Raw genomic sequence first — 23,359 nt, forward strand, 5'->3', positions numbered from 1 at the left:
TAACTGTCGACATGCTCCATTCTGCAGGCACTTTCTCTTCGTCCCATATCGTACCAATAAGTTTTGTCAGGTGGGTCACCAGGGCTGGGGGCCACCATATGAACCACTCAATGGAATATTCCCAAGAATGATGTTATGTAGACTACATTCTCTTGACTCACTTGGAGAATAAACTTTCAAGTGTGCTTACTGGACAGGGGAAGGGCAGTGTTCCCCTTAAAGAGACAAGTGTTGCCTCAGTAAGACTCTTTTCCGGAATCATAGGCCGCTCGACGCTCATATACAAGCCAACTTTGAAAAGCAGATGGATTTGTTTGTGCGGCCAGTGCTGCCTCACATATTCACGTATTCATCTAGATTAACGTGTTTTATAGTGGAGAATTGCTCCACTCACTGCTGCTTCTGATCACGAGAGGCCAACACTCACATGGTCAGATCGATTCTGCGTCACAGTTACTTTTTTTATTTTTTTTTTGTTATTCAATTTTGCTTGTGTGCTCAGGTCCCGTGGGAGCGAGTCCACACCAGATAGAGAGGAATATTTTGGAATCAGCTGTTTTTTTTAGTAAGCTCAACAAGTACCAATAGTTTGCATCGATGTTTTAGCTGAATCTGTCTCTATGCTGTTCTTCATTGGTTGTTAGCAACTCGCTTCGATCATTCGCTTTATGTGGATGGATCATCATTGTATTTCACGCTGCTTTGGTTTGTTTGACGTCACGACTTTATCTGTTCCCTGGTTCATCCCTATTGTGGTAAACACAACAGTTGTGGCTATATGTTCCCCCGTTGCAGCAATTTGATATAATCAGCTTGTCCTACTCGATGCCTATCAACAAACCTCCGAAAATCAGTGGTATTTTGGTGAACAAAAGCAATATGTAAGCTTTTTGGGATACAACCTACCGATGTAAATCACAGGTTTTGCATTGCGGGCTTCCCGGTGGAGGGGTGCACTGGAATTCTGAGTACCATTCTCACGCAAGTGAGCGTCAAATGTGACCCCGTGTATATGTGTAGAAAGCAGACTGAGCAGACTATAGCTGAGATAGAATACGGCGAAACCGCGACGAAAATCAACGGGAATACGAATCAGCCACATTGCTAAAACGTAAGAAGAACATTAGAATATATGCATTGCCCACATTGATATCATTAGTAAAGTACAAAATTTAATTAATCTTTTGGTTGCACTTAGGTAATACGTTTAGCTCACCAGGCATTACTGAGGCCGAGTATTTTGCAGAACAGATAGTTGCTGAAATTAACCATGCAGGAGCTTCATTCTACCACCAGGCTTCCGGTCTCCACGTGCCCCATGGGAACATCCAGCGTGGCTTTACTCAGAAATCTTAACCTGAAACCCCTGGAGTCTAATGAGGCCATAAAAATTCGTTCAGCTGCAACACTCTTCCGGTGCCTAGCTGCCATGCTACCCGAAGGAAGCACGAGGGCTGGGATACTGCCAGGTTGCCCGAGCCTAGACAGGGGAAGTCGAGAGGCAGAAGTCGGGTTCGAACCACGGATCTTCCAGTCAGTAAATTCGCGCTCTAACCACTTGATCCCCATGCTGATCGGTCTATGTTGACCTAAGGTGCCTTGATGTGTGCCGTTGGCTTGTGACAGAAAAATGAGTGAACAAGGAAAAGATATGTCCAAAGTCAATCAATTTCCTTCTGCCTGAAGAAATCCTGCTGTTAATAGAGTGCACATTGAAAACTATCCTAAATGGGACTTTCACCTGGAAGACATGCCCACCTTAACTTTCTACCTATGGTATGAAATGAGACTTTGGAAATATACATGGGTTATTCAGCTCCAGGCCCAAAACCATTAGGCTTTTTGCAACCATGAAGCGAAGTTTGCTGAAACACGTAGAAACCCAAAACTAATAATTTCAACAGGAAATAGTGAAACTCCACGGCGGTTTCATTTCCATGTGTTATCATCCTTGAGCGCAAGCTGTCTATTGTTACCCAACCTTTTTCCTACCGCGTTCTTGTCTGAGCATTTAGCATGCAATTGTTGCGGTGAAAGCAGTCACCACCAATATCGGTTTTAACATGTTCATCCGTTTGTTTCGACTTCCTTTGCGAGAGGAGTGGGTAGACCCCAAGGATGCCCCTAGTTGCTGTTGCCCGCGAAATGCGATCTGGAGCACCCTTGGACAAGCTTGTTGGTTAATAAATAAAGCATAGTATAAACGCTGTCCCCAGAGCCGTCTACATCTCGTTAGATGCTGCATCTAAACCATTTTCAATCAGATACAGACTGACAGACATCGGTCGGGAAGCACAGAACCCTAGTGAGAAAGTCGGATCTGCTGGATTTGGTACTTCTTCGTGTGCACTACACTTTTTACTTCGCACCAAAGTGCAACCAGCATGGATGCGGCTTCACAGGTTGTCAGGGCTGCTATATGCGCAGGAAATCGTTCGTACTATCCATCTGTAATCTCAATGCGATATGCGAAACCCTCCACTGTTTGGTTAAAATTTATCGTACCATAGCGCTATTATGAGATTCACGTAGCACTCTGCTGAGCAGCTACAATCGAACACACTCCCGGCACCAGACTAGCAGAAGGTGAGAGCCACCAACTCTGCTGAGCAGCTACAATCGAACACACACTTCCGGCACCAGACTAGCAGAAGGTGAGGGCCACCGAAATCTTGATGACAAGACGTTTGTCATATGTAAAGTAGATACATGTACACTGGAAACAGCGATAAATCCCGGACTGAAAGCATCCTAGTAATTTCCCTTCACATCACTTCTTCGGCAAAATACCAAAGTGGCTCCAAATCACTAAAGAACAAATGAAAGCCTTGAGGGTTCTTTTGCCACGACTTACTACAAACTTATTACCAGGTAAACCATAAAGCGTCACTTCGACTGACGTCACGCAAAGTATAGAGCACTACACCTCCCGTAGAACCTTATAAGTACTTTTTCGAACACAGTAAACTTTCGAGAGAGTAAAATTTATTGCTGAGAGCCCTATCCACACGTGGTAACTACAGTCATTCTGAATTCTATTTACACTTACTTCCAACCCTTTCTTCTTTCAATATGAATACCAAAGTCCTCGCGGTTAAGAAGGACAAAATGAGTAAAAATGTGGGGCGATTGATGTTTATCAGGCTCACTCACAGTAAGTACTTTTGAGGCGATGAGGAACATATAAGGTATCAAAATATCCCAAGATTTATTCATAGACTTGATGATCATTGAAGGTGCTTCTGGGAAGCTCTCTTGAAAAGTGGCGTAAAAATACTGAATTCAGATGAAATGATCTGCAAAGTTTTCGGAAATCTACATTATTTATGATTTCACTTTCTATGTATCCATCTATCTATCTATCTATCTATCTATCTATCTATCTATCTATCTATCTATCTATCTATCTATCTATCTATCTATCTATCTATCTATCTATCTATCTATCTATCTATCTATCTATCTATCTATCTATCTATCTATCTATCTATCTATCTATCTATCTATCTATCTATCTATCTATCTATCTATCTATCTATCTATCTATCTATCTATCTATCTATCTATCTATCTATCTATCTATCTATCTATCTATCTATCTATTTATCTATCTATCTATCGTCATATATATATATATATACATATGTCTATCCGTTGATTGATCAGTCGATTCTTTTTTCCTAATTAGGCTCCAATAACAGAGGTTGGCATCTGGCATGGGGGTAACTGGGCACATATCAAGCGTTCTGTTTGGCAAATTTTAATTAGAGATCAGAGGTATCAGGTTGTCGGTTTAAAATTATGAAGAACAGATACAACTTGGCATCAATGCTAATCAGTCCGTACATGTTCTGCCCTTTCAAATCATTTCCCTAAGCGTCTAGAGCTTAGAATGACTGTTCTGGTGTGTATTCATCGAACACTATTCAAGAAGAATGCAGTAATATACATCCATTGTGTTCATAGTACACTGACTAATTCAAATCAGCTTATGCAAAATTTATGGAATACCTTCGAACGAGCAAGTTTAACTGGCTACGGGATGAAATCGGCCGAATGATTCATGTGTTGTTTGCGTGTCAGATGAATAGCTAAGCACGAACGTGATGTAGTTCGGTTGTCAATGCGTGGCGTGGGGGAGACCGATTTTGAACACCAGGTCGAGTGAATCAACTCTCTCGACACATCTACACGTACAAACAGAAAAGCTAACTAACACACATTAACTATGATTCAGAAAGTGAAGGATCCATGGTAAATATTAGTTCAATTTTCGAAAATTGACTTCCTCACTGTTCCTAACTATAAGTGCTCCTGAGTGAAATTTAATACCCCATATTAGACGGTCTGTTGAGCACAGCAATCGAGATAAAAATGAATACGCAGATTAGACACAAGTGGCTTTTAACTTCAATGGAATTTCGTAAACAAATCGACCGTCAATAATAAAAGATTCCGTGAAAAAACGACTGTAAAGGGGATTTAGCGGACAGGAATGGGAGAATCGCCCTATGCTCTGAGGCTAAGGATTTTGAGTCTTCTAATAAGGACCCCTGGATACTTAATTCTAGACAACCTGATATGGGAAACCCAACCTGGTATTCATAGCTCTGCTGTGTGAGCTACAACGAAGTTTGCTCTTCTTTTATCGGATCATCGTGAACGCTAAGTGCATTGTTTTTTTCCATAAATCTGACAAATACACAATCGGCTTTAGTACAGGTTCAAGATGATCCATGAGACTGAAAGAAATTCAATCACTGCAATCTGTGGGATTTCAATCGATTGAATAAATCGGCATTTTTATCTTATTCGTGGCCTAAGGCCAAGCGTCCATCTGAGAGATAAATGCCGAATCAACGCTGATCCAAAGGCTATATCAAATTAGCACGGCTGGTATATCTGCAAGTTTGAATCGCACCCGATATGTGAATCTTCTTTCGTTGACAGTGATACAACCGTTCCTTACACACATTTCAGCCCTGGAAATCCTCACAAAATGACGTTTATTTAGGGCGACAAAGCTCCCTGTCATTATTGTTATTACTACTCATTATTTTTCATCGCCTTTACTTTACACTCTCTCCTGGATAGCTGGGAGGCTTTTGATTCTCTATCTTGATAACCATAAACGAAACGGCCGTGGTGTAATTGTTAATAATTAGATGAACAATCCACTGGTTAGACAGCTTAGTTTACTCTGGAACCCCATTCTGATGATGATGTGGGGAGATGTCGTCCTGTGAGAAAAAGCCGATAAGCTCTGCACAGCTGCTTCATCCTTGTCGACAATCATCAGAAGTGCGTCTTCAAGAAACCCTAAACCGTTCCAACCCTTGACCCTCCAGCCGGTGGTGGGGATACTGGCGGCTGAACAGCAGTGTGGTCAGCTCTCACCCCATCATCAATCGATAAGTAGCTCAGAGAAAGAACAATTTCAAGCCATGAGTGGAATCTCCTTGTGAGGAGTCATCATTCTAAGAACCAATCAATGACCACGTGATCGATTTCCTCGGTCTAATTGATTCCTATTTAAGTGTGAGCTAAACACCATGCCGATCAGCCACTCGTGGCCGACCGATTTAGCGTCTAAACTACTAGCTTGGAGGTTGCCGGTTAGTAGGATATGCTCTGATGATGGTTTCCAGTGAGGACGAAACAGCGCTTCAAGGCTCTTCAGTACAGACTAGCTTGACCAACAGGACTAAAGCTCTGTTAAATATTTATCTGGTTTAATTTTCAGGCTTTTTGGAAGAAAGCCTTTGGGGCCGTCCTGAAAAGCACTCAGATCAAACTTTTTGACTTACTCTGGTAGCTCTGGTTAAATTGCCCAATTAGAGAAGTGTGGCATCCTGTGACCACACTGGTGCATCGAAATAACGAGGGAACTTTGATTAAGTGTACGTGTTGAATGGAGACAGATCATACATCTCCGACCTCGGTTTATTTCATCCCCAATGGTTAAATAACAAAGTCACTTGCTATGAATGCCACACTTGGAAACCAAATTCTCTCCACAGTTTGTGATATATTTCTAGTGTCAGATCTGTTAACGGAGATGAATTTGTCTTGTTGGATGGCTCCTTACATAATCTTTCTGTGGAAACTGAGTAACTTTTTTCGCCAGTATAATATATCTGGTCCCAAGCTATATGTACATGTGCCAGGAACAGCGTGAGTGACGAATGTGAACCACTAACAGTGAAAAACCAACCAGGGTAACGAAGAATCCAAGCTCGGAAATAGTTACACCAACTCGCAATAAAGTCTATAATTTAGCTGTACGGTATATTTCCTATGTTTCCTACTGTATGTGGCTTGAAAAGAAGCCCAGGTGATAAAATACATCGTAAGACCTGTTTCACACAACTCAGCGGTGTTAATTTTATCGAACGAAGAATGATTCCGAGACGTTCCAGAAAATAGGCCATGTTGGAACAAACTCATTCTGCATTAAAAATAAGGTAGGATTAATAGCCATGATAGAGTTATGTTCTCATTTGCCAATATGGTCAAGTTGCTTCCAAAATCTCAATCCAAAGAAAGCATCATTCTAAGCATTTTTAGCCTACACACGGTGTTAGTACTAGATCCCATCGCTTTAGGTCTGAATGTTAAGCTTGGAAACTGAAGTGCAAACTTTCCGGCATCATTCAAGCAGGTTTTTCGTTGTGTTCACACGTCTTCTCTAATAGTGAAAAAACGTTGCACATCTACCGCAAGCCGCGGCGAACAAATCAACAGCCGTCTGGGCGGCTACCAATTAGAGCAACCGAGCCACCATTATTCCGACATATGGTGTATGGTGTGCTTAATCACGTCATGATACGATCGAGTACGATGCAGTCGACAAATCGAATTAGAGATAAACCGTTTAAGGAGCTGCTTCTCCAAGTTTTTGGATGTCAGAGGTGGTTTTCCAACTTTTATTGAATACCGCTGATAAAATTGCTTTGTGTCAGAAGACACGCTATCCTTTTTAACTGATCATATCCCAAGCTTTAAGAAGGTGCATTCCAAAGTACCATTTCATTCGAATTTAATCTAAATCTCGCTTAGTTATCAGTGCAACTTGTGCTGATCCGACTTATTGGACCAAAACAACTGTACCGTAAATGAGTTCAGAGTATAATCTCATGAGGACCAGTGGCCCTATCGCTTACAGAAAACTTTAAAAAATCAATTCTCTCTCCTCATTAGGCTTCTCTTTGATTAGCCGGTACAAAGTATCGGTGTTAACCCAAACGATTAGCTAAACGGATACAGACTATAAATCCGGAAAAAAGAGTTACGGGATTGCGGATAAGGTGTCGTAGGCATCAATAAACCGATAACTGGTTTCCATCCATTAATTACAAACCGAGAGACTGTGAACTTCTCCAAATCGAGCAAACTTGTTGTCAAAGATCCACTAGATTATAAAACAGCAAGTACTAAGCAAATCGCAGCCAAGTTTCTTGTTTCTCAAGTTTTCCATTATATTTGCTGGAACTCTTCTGAAAAGCTGATGTTTGCAAGAACGTCGCATGCAAAGTAAGGCTAGCTTCATGAACACCAATTTTTTGGGGTTGTGGCGTTTGAATCTTCGTTTTGAAATGTCTTAGGTTTGGCTAGCAAAACGTCGAACCCATGGGTCAACCATTTTTTGCAAATGGTGGCGAGTGCTTCTGTACTTGGTGAAAACAACACTGAAGAAGTTAGTTCACTTGCTGGTAGATTCTGAAGCGCCTGAATGTTATTTTTTTATAACAACCAACCCAGAATGCCACAGGCGTAGTCGATTATTTATTCTCACAGAAAAGTAAAACTCATATCCCCGGAATGGTGATTATTTATGATTGGTTAGCTTTACTTACAATACGGCTATTACTCCAAAACCTCACAAAAAAACGAAACCTTGTCCAGAATTGACACAGATGTAAGAAATAGATTTCGCTGACTATCTTTAGGAAAAAGGAACCAAGGACGTTGACTTCAGAAAAAGAAAACTGAATCTACAATAGTGCTCTATCCGTTTTGTTTTCATTGCATCCCAGCAGTGCTCATTTTTTACATTCGTTGGTTTTAGGTTATTCTAGAAGTGTACAGCCTCTACCCCATAGAAGTGTCTTAAGGTAAAAGGCTAATCAAACACGATAAACATATTCGAGGCATCTTGATCTAAGGATTGACGTGAGTAGTCCTTGACTTGCTTTGAGAACTAATCATCACGAGTCAGTATGCTTGCAGTAGCTAACGGTGCCTTTAGATCATTCATCTGTTGTTTGAGTTTTCGCGACACAACGAGCAGCTCTTGTTTTTTTCATTTCACGTAGCATTTTTTACACTTCTATGCCGGAAACGGTACCCATCAGTGGATATGATTATTGCTGGTACTTTTGGTTCACTTGCTCAAGCAATATAATGTTCAAGTGCCTCCAAAGAATCGAGACTTCATTTCTTAAACAATGTAGAAAAACCATACCTCTCACATTCACTGTAGAAAATTGTCTAATGTGATATAATAAAATTTTAGATAATCTCTTGTGGATTTCAGCCCCAAGAACAGCTCACTTCTTTCGCGATCGATTTGAATTCGAGTTGTCAGAAACATTTTCCAATGTATTCAGCAGACAGCTGTTTATGTGTCATTGTTCCCCAACTTCCACTCAGTCATGTGAAAAAAACGGTGTTCTCATCAGCATTGGGCGAACTGAATGTGGGATTCTTATTAGCATCCACTACTCGCCTAGCTTTATCGATAGTTATTTGGATGGCTGTCATGCGGTTGCGTGACAGGGTGCTTGGATGCACTAATATTGTTAATTCCAATGGATTCAGCAGTCGTATGGCTTTTATATCAGACAATATTTGCATACTTCAGAAAAAAATCAACTAATCCCAACTCACATGAACAGAAGGACGTCTACGGTGAGTCATTGTAGATGAAACAAATGTCTGATGCTCTAAGACATTTCAAGATTTGTGAGAGCAACCAAAAAACGCATTGTGAAAGAGACTGTATCATAGTTGAGTTCGTCGTTTATGGTACTTTTCAGACGAGTGCACTTTGTCAGTTGCGTACACCATGGTGTTTAAGTGGAACGTAAATTTGACGGACACGCAGGGACTGCGCCGACCTTATTAGCCTCAAGAAGGATAAAAAAAAGTCACTGGCTATCATTCCGTCACAAGAGTAGAAGCGAGGGCTTGAGAAATCGTTAAACGAAAAAATCGCCTAAACAGCTGACTGAAAGCAGTTTCAAAAACAGAAATTGGTAGTATTTACCCTAGAATAATTGGTCGTTGCTATAAAGGTCAGCGGCAGAGGTCACTCCAGCATCGATCAGAGCACGATGGTAGGGGAGGCCAGGCTCACAATTCACGTGGTCATCGAGCACTCAGGACACAGGGTAACAAAACAACCAATGGTGCCAGCCAACCGGACAACCAATCGTGATCGAAGGTCAACCCCGGCTAGCAGCATGTATATTAGCGCACAAAACACCACTCAACGCACAACCACCAACCCGTCGTTTCGCTCCACCTTGCTCCATAACAACTCACCGATGATGACACCTCGATTGGTGATGAAACGTTTGCAATCAAATTGCCAAGCACAGCGAACAACACAACGACCATAGTTGATCTTTTCTGGAAATTTACACATACTCTGTACCATACAAGTTAATTCTTGGCACGTGGAGCACCAAGTAATTCTAAAATAGACCTTATCTGACTGAGCTCGAGAGGGCTTCCCTGTAAAGCTCACACCAAGCGTATAGGGTCACGACCATGCATTCCGGTGTAGTTGTTATTTGCCGGGCATGTCTGCATCCAGCCACAGAACTTCGAACTGTTTGCTTCATGTGTGGAAACCTTCTGTTCCTTAATCCGTTGACTGGGGGAACTTTGCTACGATAAACCGTTTTTATAATGCCATTACCTGGCGACGTTGTAATAGGTAGCGATCAAATGGTACGATAAGTTCAGAGTGATAAGCTGAGCAACAGAAACCCCGTAAGTTGTTTAAGCATCCATCTCTAAACTACTGGGTAAGATTTTCACTCCTAAAATCCCAGGTTCTTGGCCGCCTACACTGGAAAAACAGGTTGGCTGTGGCAGTGACAGAGTACAAAATTTTACGACAATGATCAGGTTTTTACAAATTTAACTCCCTCTCCCCCCGAAGATCAGCGAAATATACTCACTGGTACAAGGGTTTATTTCTGATAAGAGACTCAACTTAATCTGGCTGAAATACTTTATTTTACGATCGTCTGGTTTAAGTTGGGTTCGAACAATAGGGGACCGCGCCCAGCTGATGAGACCCAAGAAGGACGCTGATGGTGGAGTATCGGGTTTCTTTTAAAGAAACCTCATTAGTATTGTGTTAAGTCTCTGAGGATCATTCATGCTCCACTAGGTTTTTGGATGAAAAAACAATGAGAAACGAGAACTTTTGTTGGTCTTAAAAACTACCCACAGATCTTGTGGTTTCCTATTCACACTACGTAACGCCCTCGGTTAACTGAGCGGTTCTGAATGCAATGGGACTTGTGAATATCCATTCGAAATCACTTCTCTAGACTTTCCTTAGTTTTGAAGTCAGTTAGTTCCATTGCTACTATGACAGGTGAAGTTTTACCGCATTGCTTTTTTCTCGAACCTACTTCACTACAGCAGTAGCCTTTGAAGCTTTAATCACCCTACCTACTATGTGCTATTTGACTTGTCTGAATGACTTTGTCGAGGATGACTTGCCTAGGGGTGTGGGATGTCATCGAAGCCAATTTTGAATGACTAATACATACAGCTGATGAAAAATGCCTAGAAAAAATCTATCACTGAAGAGACCAGGACACGTGCTTGACACAAGCACAACTTCAACTGTGTGGCATCCCTGAATACTCATGGGCCATAATATATACGGTGGATGGCGTGCGCCATTCCCACAGTGCATGCTCACCAACATATCCTAGGTTTCTTACAAGTTGTGTACAAATCGGGCCGTGACCATTTCAGTGCGTGGCCTCCACATTATATACACGAAGAACCATTTTGTGGGGTAGGGTGTGAGTATCGCCGCACAATAGTGATCAGAGGTCATGGAACTAGGTCAGTTTTCCGAAAGCGAAAGAAATAGAAAGTTTTCAATCAACTGAAGAGTAAGATCCAATTAACCACCCTCACCCCTAAACCAATTGTCCCGGCACCCTTCGACGAACACAGGTGAACGACATCTGTGAAAGACTCCGAGAGGAATATTCCATTAAGGTGACCTAGACTAAAAAACAAGGACAAAAAATCCGGGTTCAACATGAAGACAACTCCTCTCCTCTAACCATTCTGTTGTAAATGTTTGTCATTCCCACTAATTAACAAACAGGAACATCAGACTGAACACCAGCACTGACCAAGTCAGCTAGCCTTTAGAAGTCTCACGGATTGGCTCCCTGCCTTAAAACCCAATCAACCTACTTACTTACTCACTTGGCCTGACGAAGTTTTTGTGTCAAAGACTAAACGTTGCTCAGCAATAAACCCATCGATTGCTTACTAAACCTTTCTGAAATAAAAAGTTATTCATGTTGTTATATAAGTCATATCTAACCCCACCATCCAACATTACCAGCTGCATTTTCCTATTACGATAGGTATGCATCAGCGCGTAAAAGCGAATTGTCACCGCAAGCCAGACGATTATAGCATAAGGTCATACCCGTATTACGCTAGTCTATCAGAACTACCCAAATTTATAAGAACCAAATTAGTTTGCAGATGAGTGTATATTCGCTAATTTCGTGCAATTTGGTTTCAAGTAGAACATAAGGTTGACGGAAGCCCGGGGACTGCGCCTACCTGATGAGCCCCAAGAAGGGCGAAACCGATCGTGGGCTGTCGATGGATTTTCAGCAACCTTATGAGTAGTACACTACAAATATCCAATTTATACTTTTTAACGTTACTGATTGTCACACCTTTCCCACAGTTCCAAACAGTTTGTCCCATGATTCAGTCAGTTCTATATAGATTCCAAGAAATATGTATGTATGTATTCCAAGAAATTTTGTACCGTGTATTTTCCTTGTGGAACGAATGGTATGTGCCACACATTAAACTATAAACTGCGCGGTCTATCTGGCCAGGATAATTTCCGTGCATTACTCATCAGGTTATTGAGGAGACGTTTTCCTGTCTGACCGGAAATCCTTAAAATTTTTTGGATTGGATCAACTGGAAAACTGTAAGAGCTGTTGAGCGCCCTTCGTGTTTTATAAGCCATCTTACACACTGTGAGTCCAGAGACCAATAGTTAATCTCGTCCAAGGGCACGCAGCATCAATCCGTGTGCCATATGGCAGTTTTATCAAACGATGGACCAACAGTCTTGCCCCGATCGCAAGAGTCAGCTAAACAACTTTCGCATATCGCTTTTGGCTTTTAAAATGACGGACAGGCCAACACTAGTTAACTATCAACAAATAGATTGAGTTTCTTAGACCGATTTTGCTGTCACCAGTAATGAAAACGTTGTATCTGTTGGCCAGATCGTGGTTTCAGTTGATTGTGCGCAGTGGTTCTGGTGGAAATTTACAGCTCTCCAACAGAGTATTGGCGTAAGTTAACACTGCTGAATTTGACTGCGGATGTGGTCAAATATCCCTCGTTATGATAAAAGGTGCAATCCTCATTTTCTCTGGTTTGAAAGATCCCAATAATCCAGAATGAATAATGTTTTCAATAGTGTTTCGTGTATCACAGCGGAGTCAACCCCAATAAGACCGTCACGTGAGATGTAATCGATTATTCAGTGCCACCAGAATTATCGATCTCTCGCAGAACGAGTTGGAACAATTTTCTGCATGATGCGACTGCACTGTGCTTGAATGGGAAGTGGTTTGCTAAAAGTTGTTCACCCAATTAGCAAAACCCTTACAAGGTACAAAAAACCACAACATAGATTTTTACTAAGTGCCTCTGGTGGACCAACAATATGAACAAAATGTGGTGAGCGGACGCAAACATTTTGTTTAGACAGGCCGTAAGCCTAAAGAAACAATATTCCTATCAAGTTTTACTGAAATCCCTAGTGAATTTTACGCTGGCCACGCTTGTAGACTTGTGGAGGATACTGAAAGCAAGCTTTGTAAATGTCAGTAACAAGTGAGGCCATGGAAGGACGTTTGGAAAAGAACATTTTGAAGCCTCTAAATACGAAGTGCATAAGAGTCATTGTGTTCTCATCATCATTGTCAGCACACCACCACTTGTAAACGTCCACTTGATTAGTACCAAAAGTAGTATCACAGTAATATCACATATGTTCTTCGTCTTGCAGTCTTAAGTATCTGCATCACTGCCACCGANTTTTGGATGAAAAAACAATGAGAAACGAGAACTTTTGTTGGTCTTAAAAACTACCCACAGATCTTGTGGTTTCCTATTCACACTACGTAACGCCCTCGGTTAACTGAGCGGTTCTGAATGCAATGGGACTTGTGAATATCCATTCGAAATCACTTCTCTAGACTTTCCTTAGTTTTGAAGTCAGTTAGTTCCATTGCTACTATGACAGGTGAAGTTTTGCCGCATTGCTTTTTTCTCGAACCTACTTCACTACAGCAGTAGCCTTTGAAGCTTTAATCACCCTACCTACTATGTGCTATTTGACTTGTCTGAATGACTTTGTCGAGGATGACTTGCCTAGGGGTGTGGGATGTCATCGAAGCCAATTTTGAATGACTAATACATACAGCTGATGAAAAATGCCTAGAAAAAATCTATCACTGAAGAGACCAGGACACGTGCTTGACACAAGCACAACTTCAACTGTGTGGCATCCCTGAATACTCATGGGCCATAATATATACGGTGGATGGCGTGCGCCATTCCCACAGTGCATGCTCACCAAAATATCCTAGGTTTCTTACAAGTTGTGTACAAATCGGGCCGTGACCATTTCAGTGCGTGGCCTCCACATTATATACACGAAAACCATTTTGGTGGAGTAGGGTGTGAGTATCGCCGCACAATAGTGATCAGAGGTCATGGAACTAGGTCAGTTTTCCGAAAGCGAAAGAAATAGAAAGTTTTCAATCAACTGAAGAGTAAGATCCAATTAACCACCCTCACCCCTAAACCAATTGTCCCGGCACCCTTCGACGAACACAGGTGAACGACATCTGTGAAAGACTCCGAGAGGAATATTCCATTAAGGTGACCTAGACTAAAAAACAAGGACAAAAAATCCGGGTTCAACATGAAGACAACTCCTCTCCTCTAACCATTCTGTTGTAAATGTTTGTCATTCCCACTAATTAACAAACAGGAACATCAGACTGAACACCAGCACTGACCAAGTCAGCTAGCCTTTAGAAGTCTCACGGATTGGCTCCCTGCCTTAAAACCCAATCAACCTGCTTACTTACTCACTTGGCCTGACGAAGTTTTTGTGTCAAAGACTAAACGTTGCTCAGCAATAAACCCATCGATTGCTTACTAAACCTTTCTGAAATAAAAAGTTATTCATGTTGTTATATAAGTCATATCTAACCCCACCATCCAACATTACCAGCTGCATTTTCCTATTACGATAGGTATGCATCAGCGCGTAAAAGCGAATTGTCACCGCAAGCCAGACGATTATAGCATAAGGTCATACCCGTATTACGCTAGTCTATCAGAACTACCCAAATTTATAAGAACCAAATTAGTTTGCAGATGAGTGTATATTCGCTAATTTCGTGCAATTTGGTTTCAAGTAGAACATAAGGTTGACGGAAGCCCGGGGACTGCGCCTACCTGATGAGCCCCAAGAAGGGCGAAACCGATCGTGGGCTGTCGATGGATTTTCAGCAACCTTATGAGTAGTACACTACAAATATCCAATTTATACTTTTTAACGTTACTGATTGTCACACCTTTCCCACAGTTCCAAACAGTTTGTCCCATGATTCAGTCAGTTCTATATAGATTCCAAGAAATATGTATGTATGTATTCCAAGAAATTTTGTACCGTGTATTTTCCTTGTGGAACGAATGGTATGTGCCACACATTAAACTATAAACTGCGCGGTCTATCTGGCCAGGATAATTTCCGTGCATTACTCATCAGGTTATTGAGGAGACGTTTTCCTGTCTGACCGGAAATCCTTAAAATTTTTTGGATTGGATCAACTGGAAAACTGTAAGAGCTGTTGAGCGCCCTTCGTGTTTTATAAGCCATCTTACACACTGTGAGTCCAGAGACCAATAGTTAATCTCGTCCAAGGGCACGCAGCATCAATCCGTGTGCCATATGGCAGTTTTATCAAACGATGGACCAACAGTCTTGCCCCGATCGCAAGAGTCAGCTAAACAACTTTCGCATATCGCTTTTGGCTTTTAAAATGACGGACAGGCCAACACTAGTTAACTATCAACAAATAGATTGAGTTTCTTAGACCGATTTTGCTGTCACCAGTAATGAAAACGTTGTATTTGTTGGCCTGATCGTGGTTTCAGTTGATTGTGCGCAGTGGTTCTGGTGGAAATTTACAGCTCTCCAACAGAGTATTGGCGTAAGTTAACACTGCTGAATTTGACTGCGGATGTGGTCAAATATCCCTCGTTATGATAAAAGGTGCAATCCTCATTTTCTCTGGTTTGAAAGATCCCAATAATCCAGAATGAATAATGTTTTCAATAGTGTTTCGTGTATCACAGCGGAGTCAACCCCAATAAGACCGTCACGTGAGATGTAATCGATTATTCAGTGCCACCAGAATTATCGATCTCTCGCAGAACGAGTTGGAACAATTTTCTGCATGATGCGACTGCACTGTGCTTGAATGGGAAGTGGTTTGCTAAAAGTTGTTCACCCAATTAGCAAAACCCTTACAAGGTACAAAAAACCACAACATAGATTTTTACTAAGTGCCTCTGGTGGACCAACAATATGAACAAAATGTGGTGAGCGGACGCAAACATTTTGTTTAGACAGGCCGTAAGCCTAAAGAAACAATATTCCTATCAAGTTTTACTGAAATCCCTAGTGAATTTTACGCTGGCCACGCTTGTAGACTTGTGGAGGATACTGAAAGCAAGCTTTGTAAATGTCAGTAACAAGTGAGGCCATGGAAGGACGTTTGGAAAAGAACATTTTGAAGCCTCTAAATACGAAGTGCATAAGAGTCATTGTGTTCTCATCATCATTGTCAGCACACCACCACTTGTAAACGTCCACTTGATTAGTACCAAAAGTAGTATCACAGTAATATCACATATGTTCTTCGTCTTGCAGTCTTAAGTATCTGCATCACTGCCACCGAAGATTTATGGATGTTGCATACGCCACTGTGATGGATGTTTCTACCCCTTCAGTTTCAAAACTATCCAAAATAAAAATGAGCAGGGGTTGATCTAAGAATAAACCAACACACATTCTTCTAGTGCTCACATATTTCCTAGATTTCTGCTGTGTTAATTACCCTGTACTGGTTAGACTGTTGTGTGCATAATGGCTTTTGGTTTCGACACACCTAATATGTATTTGCAGACGTAGCGTTTCTGTTCATTCAGTTGGTGGAATGGTGTTTCCAAGCCTTGTGTATACTTGTGCCACAAAGCTCCCTAAATTCGATCATCAAATTACTTTAAATTACCGAAATACATTCAGTTGCAAACAAATTTGGTTTTACGACAGATTCACCGAAAACCCAGCGGAATTTCTCGTTTGTGATGTTTCCAGGCAACTGAATGTGCTGCACCAGACAGTCCCATGAAGGACAAAACAGTTCATGGGTTGTCGAAGAATTTTCAGCAACCTTATGAGTAGCGAATCACGAATACACTTTAAGTTACCTTCTTGACCACTTGGACTTTGTATGAACCTACTGAGTTCCCAGTTGAACTACTCACCCATATAGCATAGACAGCTCGGTAACTGCACTAAGTCATAAATGGAGTTCTTGCTAAGCTCTGGTGATTTATTCTAGGCTAAGCAGTCTATCTGTAGCGATAGTTTGAAGAACTTGAACCTTGCTAGTATGTGGAATATGAGGGAACACTCTGGAAACTCAATGAATTCGCGGTCCTGCATTAACCAAAAATAGCCTTCACGACCGCTCATCTTGCAGTTCTTTTAAAGCAGCACACTGAATTCTTTAGCCGTGATGCAAAGACATACTTGATGAAGTTCTAACAAAAATGTGAAAAAACCCTAGAACGTCTTGGCAGATTTATGAAGATAGCCCTGTGTGTTGAAGGTCTGGCATCAAACCCGACGATTTGAAACTTTGTCTCGATGGCCTCTCTCGTCATCGCGTCCTACTCGCAGAAATATTTCTGAAGTATCCACAGTGTCCAACCTGTCTCAGGATATCTGCGCACGAGGGAATTTTATTAATTAAAGAACTACAGCCAATCTATGACCACTACTCTTGCAAGGTTTAGTCAACTAATACTGGGGGATAATTCAACTGCCAAATCGAGTTGTTATTATCGTCCAAGTCTCAATCAAATAAGCATGAATATCAGCCAAAAGTCGATCTTATCTTACAGCACAGGAAGCACGTCAACGTGATTCCCACAAGAAGATAAGGCGGACAGGACGACTGCCGCTCAGCCGACGCACTGACATTGGTTTGAGTTGAAAGGGTTAGGGATTTGGCCAAATTTGATAAAATATGGGCAGCTTATCCTTGTAGGTATCCCAATATTCTAAACTCTGTGGACATGCACCTTTGTATTGACCTAAATTTATCCACTAATTTTTGAGATGGGTCGTTTTGGTTACTATCGGAGAGAAGTTATCTAAAGTGTAAAACGAAGCTATGAAAGAGATACACGTTGAGCAATTCATTCTATTTTAGCATATTTATTCCACGTTTTACTGCAATAGGTAAGTTGTCAACTTTCGTAGTCTGTATTGGTATGGGTCCCATAAACTGGGTAGACAGAATATGGATTTAATTCCGATTCTGGATGCTCTCTTTAATTGAACGGTGGACGAATACATTTGACAAATGCGCGTCACACGTAAAAAGACCTGACTGTCACTCATGAGGGCAAGGCTTGCTGTCCATCTAACAAAACCAGACTCCAAAGAGCTTTGGTCTATTCCGGTATAAGGAATGTAAATGCATGCGAACCTTGGTCATTTTTGGTCAGTATTTCGTGAGTGCTACCCAAGCAGCCACCCATGGCTTTGATCCCACCAGATCACGGTGTTCTTGATGCGGCTGGAACTTCAGAAGCACTGTTCTGATCCTGTGAAGTAGTTTAGTAAGAGAATACACATCTGAAAGGCGTAGACTGTAGCTTGCTACTGATCCATTTTCCACTAGAATGTGCATTTCGTTGCATTGGATTTTGGTGTTGTTTCACAAACAACGCACTGACTGAAAGTGGGTGGGATGACATTGAGCTCATCGTTGCAAGATGTTTTGTTACTGTGACGCCCCTGTGGTCGCAACCAATCTAAGGACTAATCATTCGTGAAACTGTTTCTTATTCTGATGTGGTTCAATAATACCAACACAGCTCGTAGTATTCGCCAGGCAAATATGCTTCAATAGCACTTATGCTGCCTCACCATCAATAAGATGATTAGGACGGCTACATGGTGCCATACATTCCTTGGTGCCTTCAAGTAATAATGACAAGCAAAAATAGTATACAGAGGAAAATGTTGGTAGCTCAGGTAGCGTCGATGGTCGTTGGCTTGTTTACCGAGTGGGGCACAAGCACAAACCCACCGCTAGGCTTTACTACGCTCCCCAATAAAGCACTGACGATGTCACCTCGATTGGTGGAATCCAATTGCCCAGCTCAAGCCAACGACCAAACCATTCTATTTAATTAATGTCAGGTTATCATTCTCGGAGTGTTTTACCCACTCGTTTGCGGGTCCTTCGTATCAAACCAAACATTTCCTTGACATGGCTTATCTTAACATTTAGCGTCACTCAGGGCTGGCTGGCTTACCAGCGGTTCGCAGCAAACGCTATTTTCCAATTAGTCAAAACGTTGATGACATTCGAAGTCACCAAGATCTATTAAGGGACTGTCATTCATGACAAGCGATTGATGGAAATTATGCTTGTTTGTGGAAGCATTCAGCAGTTGTCAGGGTTCAGATTTGGGTTAGACAAAATTTCCAAATTTCGAAAATAAATCGAAATTTAACGATGACATTTTAAACAATGAGTAAAACGCTTTTTGTGCAAGAAATCTGGAGTTAAATAGTTGTCACTCAAGTACAATACTGATTCAAGTTATTTGACATAGTTTCCTAGAAGCAGAAAGCCACACGCTGTCGATTTTGACTTGCTGTTCTTGGTCAAAATAAGCAAAAAATATATTGATTCGTACGTTGCAGACATAGAAAGGTTCCCCGGTGTTCCAATGGTTGTAAGCAATGTGGAAGGCAAATTTGTTTTCTGATACCTAAAGTGTCGGATAGGAATGTAATACGAGCTACGGAATGAAACGAATAGTTCCGATATTGGTTGACGCTGCGGTGTTTAACTTAATCATTCAAAGGTTGACAAGAAGACATTAAGAAGCGACCGAATCCACATATATTGATCTCATCTGAATGACGCTTGTTAGAAAGCGCCGTGTACAACCCACGTGGCGATGGTCATTTGGCCGTAGAATACTTCAGACAGATGCATTTGCCGGTGAAAAATCTGCTAGTATTACGTCATGCTTCTTTCTGGCTTCAACTTTCTGGCTAGAGTAAGCAAAACCAACTAAACTGTTACTAAGTACTCTACCCATGTTCTTCACATTGTTAAGCCGAGGGATCTCTAATACGGCAGCTACTATACTCACTTTTGCGTGAAATTTCATCCCCAATTTGTTCATCTGTTACTCTGAATAGCACAATGCATAATGCTATGAAGTTGTAATGTGGTGAGCATTGCTCGGTCATCCAAACAAGTATTCTGAGGGCTATGTGTAACGACCTTCGACCTCGTTCTCCTAAGCAATCACAATAAATCGATCAGTTTTTGGATTTGAATATGAGCAATTCGGGTTGATCTAGTCCACTCCAACTTCATGCTTCCAGGAAACTTCCCCCATACGGATCATAGAAGTATATCCACTGAACGAAAGATCTCTTCTATGGATCTGTGCGGAAAGTTGGTGCAAAAGAGCTTTACTCAGTTCTGACGTCCTGCTCTTGGACGATTTTAAAACTGAAGAACTACAATTTGTTTGCCCTTACTGGCCCCTTTTGTGGAAAATCGACCGCACTATTGAACCGACAGATCAACTGGTAGTGTAAATCTTTTCCACTGCTTTTTGTCCGTGCAGTCCACTACTGACTGACAGCAAAAACGCGCGCGTTCTAAAGTGTTTAGTGCAGCACATTTTGTCCACGCGAGCGAAGCCTGACGTCCATTTGTTCGCTTGCTGCTTGAAGCGCCATCGACTGTGAATCTGTCAACAAACTGTCGGTGCATGGTGCATGTGTGCGTACGTGCACCTTTTCCAGGGACTTTTGTTCTCACCAGTCGATTTAAAACGGGGCTTGACCGACGGAATGAAGCAATTCCGTTTATAGACTGTCTTTGTTTAAGGTGTGCTTTTATAAGATTGTATATTCGCCAAAACTGCATACAATTTACATTCTGTTGCCTAATCCTATGAATCGGTATCTTCTCCACTGCTCTTTCTTGTTAATGGCTCTTTGTTTGGACTCAAAAATGACGAAAGTAGTAGGCATATAAATAATCAAACTAGACAGCATATGCTCACTAAACTATTTTGAGAACGCACGATGGTTGACGCCTACGTAGCAGAACGTATCAGTATTAGGCTGGATTATATTAGATAAGTTGAATGCAACTCTGTACATCTAAAAATAATCACAGTCTAGCGGAATACACTCATTTGCAATGTGATTTGGTTTTGCGAGAGACTCACCTGGAACCCAGCTGAATCTCCCGTTTGTGATGTTTCCAGGCAACTGAATGTGCTGCACCAGGCCGCCTTATCTTTCAGTCGCTACGATATTCGAGATATCACGATATATGTATATCTTTGTAATGTACTACTCATAAGATTGCTGAAAATTCGTCGACAACCTACGACCGGTTTCGTTTATCTTGGGGCTCATCAGGTAGGCAAAGTCCCCGAGTTTCCGTCAATCTTATATTCTACTTGAAACCAAATGGCACGAACTTAGCGAAATACACTCATTTGCAACTAATGTGGTTTTGCAAGAGACTCGCATGGAACCCAGCTGAATCTCCCGCTTGTGACGTTTCCGGGGACTGCGCCTACCTGATGAGCCCAAAGAAGGGTGTAAGCGGTCGTGGGTTGTCGACAACTTTTGAGCAACCTTATGAGTAGTCCATTACGAATCACAGTCTAGTTTGCTAATTAAGGATAAAGTAATCGTGGACAGCAAACGGTGGCATGAACACTGATTCAAAAATTTACCTTTTTGGATTCGAATTACGCAAAAATTGTGTTTCACCAAAGCGGATGAATCTTCTTGGCTTATACATTTGTCTGCTCAACAACAGTGTAAAAATCGGAAACAGAGTTAACAAAAAACTTAATTCAACTATGAAGTTATGAACCCCTATATATTTATGTGGATGTCTTTGACTACATTCATTTGCATGTTAGTTTGTTTTTAACGTGAGAGCCAGTTTAAGTCTACATGAATTATTCGTTTTTGACTTTCTTCTTTTGAATAGGTTGCACAAAAGGCGTGAAGTAGATAATCTGCCGTATCTCAAATGTGGTACCAATTGAAACATGAGGCTGCCTTTTCGTAACATGCACATTTGAGGATTACCAAAAATGAAAATTTCGCTTAATTTTTTGTACAATTAGCGCACTTCGCAAATTTTGCGCCTTCTGGGTTCTGGATATAACGTTGACGAAAAATCAGGGACTGCGTGTGAGCCTCAGGGAGAACAAAAGCGGTCTTAGGTTGTCGAAGAATTTTAAGAAACCTTATGAATGGGATTCCGCACAGCCCATACTATCCTTTGTCAAAATCCAGCGGCAACACACCCACTCAACTTCTTTTTTATCAAATGTTCTTCAAAATATAAACAAATACACGTGGCATCACTGAATTCCACTGCAATACCTAAAATTTGATAAGCTTTCTGTTCGCCTATCGAGCTGAATTGGATGTGAACTGCATTCTTAAGATTGTTTATACAACTTTCTACCGGTAGAAAATACCCTACTACAGTATTGGACTAGCTTCAAATGTTATATTGAATTATACTACAAATGCCATTGCACCACGTTGGTGGCATGGGAAAAACTGTGACCAAGTATTATTACAGCTGTGTTTTTGCACGCAAGACAGCAATTTTTCCAGTTTGCTGGTGTCAGCAGACTCAACGTTGGTTCTGAGCTCGAACAGGCGAGAAATGGATTCTGATAAGTTATCGCGTGCTCGGATCGATACTTCCTGCGAATTATTTATGTTGGGATAAGATTTTTATAGGTTTATTTTATACAACCCTAAATTACACTTTGAAGATATGTAGGTCTATTTGCATTATTGATTGACGTTGACAGAAACTAGTGTGCACACACCAAAAGTGTATTTGTATGTTGTTCAACAGTGTTTTTACTTCCTTGCAAGACTAGCGTACATCTTGAACCAAAGTTTCCTGTGAACAAGTGCGTATCTGACTCCGCATTGACTGCAAAGCTCAGCCCTACCAAAATTACTGTGTAGAAGCCATCAAAAAGTGAACTTAAGGTCACTAAAGTTTTAAGCCTGGTTTTTAAGCAACCGGTGGTGACAACCAACGAAACGACTCATCAACTTCGTGGTTACATGGCAGCCTTAGGTGAATGTTGATTGACTCAGTTGTATTTTGCTAATTCGTGGAACATTTTTGCGGATTGGTTGTTTTTTAACTGTAAATGCCCGTGTTAAAACAGCTTTTACTAAAGGATGTCTTTGCATAAAGAGCAACATTCAGAATTTCACCTTCACCCGGTCATACATAAAAATGCACCGGTTACCGTCAGAGATAAGAAACCCTACGGAATCTGATCAATTACACAAAAAAACCCGTCCAAAAATTTGAATTGTAGGGACAAAGTCAGTCACTCCATGGGGCTCCGACCATTTGCGTCAAGTGTATCTGCGAGTTCAGATAAATGACATGTCCGCGAAATGACTAGGGAGTAAAGTCAGCAGTTTCGAATTTTTGAAGTACAGGGGTATGCACTGCCTGCATGAAGACACCACGTTAGCTCATCGGTTTCCGCCACGTGAAATACTATGTTATTTTTAAACCTGGGGGCGAATGTTGCCAGTAACCAGGTCACAATAAATGATGAACCGACCTCCTCAGGTAAACCAAACAAAACCAAGAGTTGTGGAGATTTCGTCCTGTAA

The 23,359-nt window shown here is 41.4% G+C and overlaps 1 protein-coding gene across 1 annotated transcript in view; it reads right to left on the reverse strand.

The window, feature by feature from the left end:
- Positions 1-23,359, reverse strand: part of T265_08425 (hypothetical protein) — a gene marked incomplete at both ends in the record, with an annotated part of 105,687 nt that overhangs the window by 60,744 nt on the left and 21,584 nt on the right. Inside the window, one exon of the mRNA XM_009174224.1 lies at positions 907-1,104. Within this exon, the coding sequence (XP_009172488.1) occupies positions 907-1,102 (196 nt within the window). The remainder of the gene's footprint in view (positions 1-906; positions 1,105-23,359) is intronic.

The sequence above is a fragment of the Opisthorchis viverrini genome, assembly GCF_000715545.1.
Source record: "Opisthorchis viverrini unplaced genomic scaffold opera_v5_220, whole genome shotgun sequence".
In the NCBI taxonomy this organism is placed as follows: domain Eukaryota; kingdom Metazoa; phylum Platyhelminthes; class Trematoda; order Opisthorchiida; family Opisthorchiidae; genus Opisthorchis; species Opisthorchis viverrini.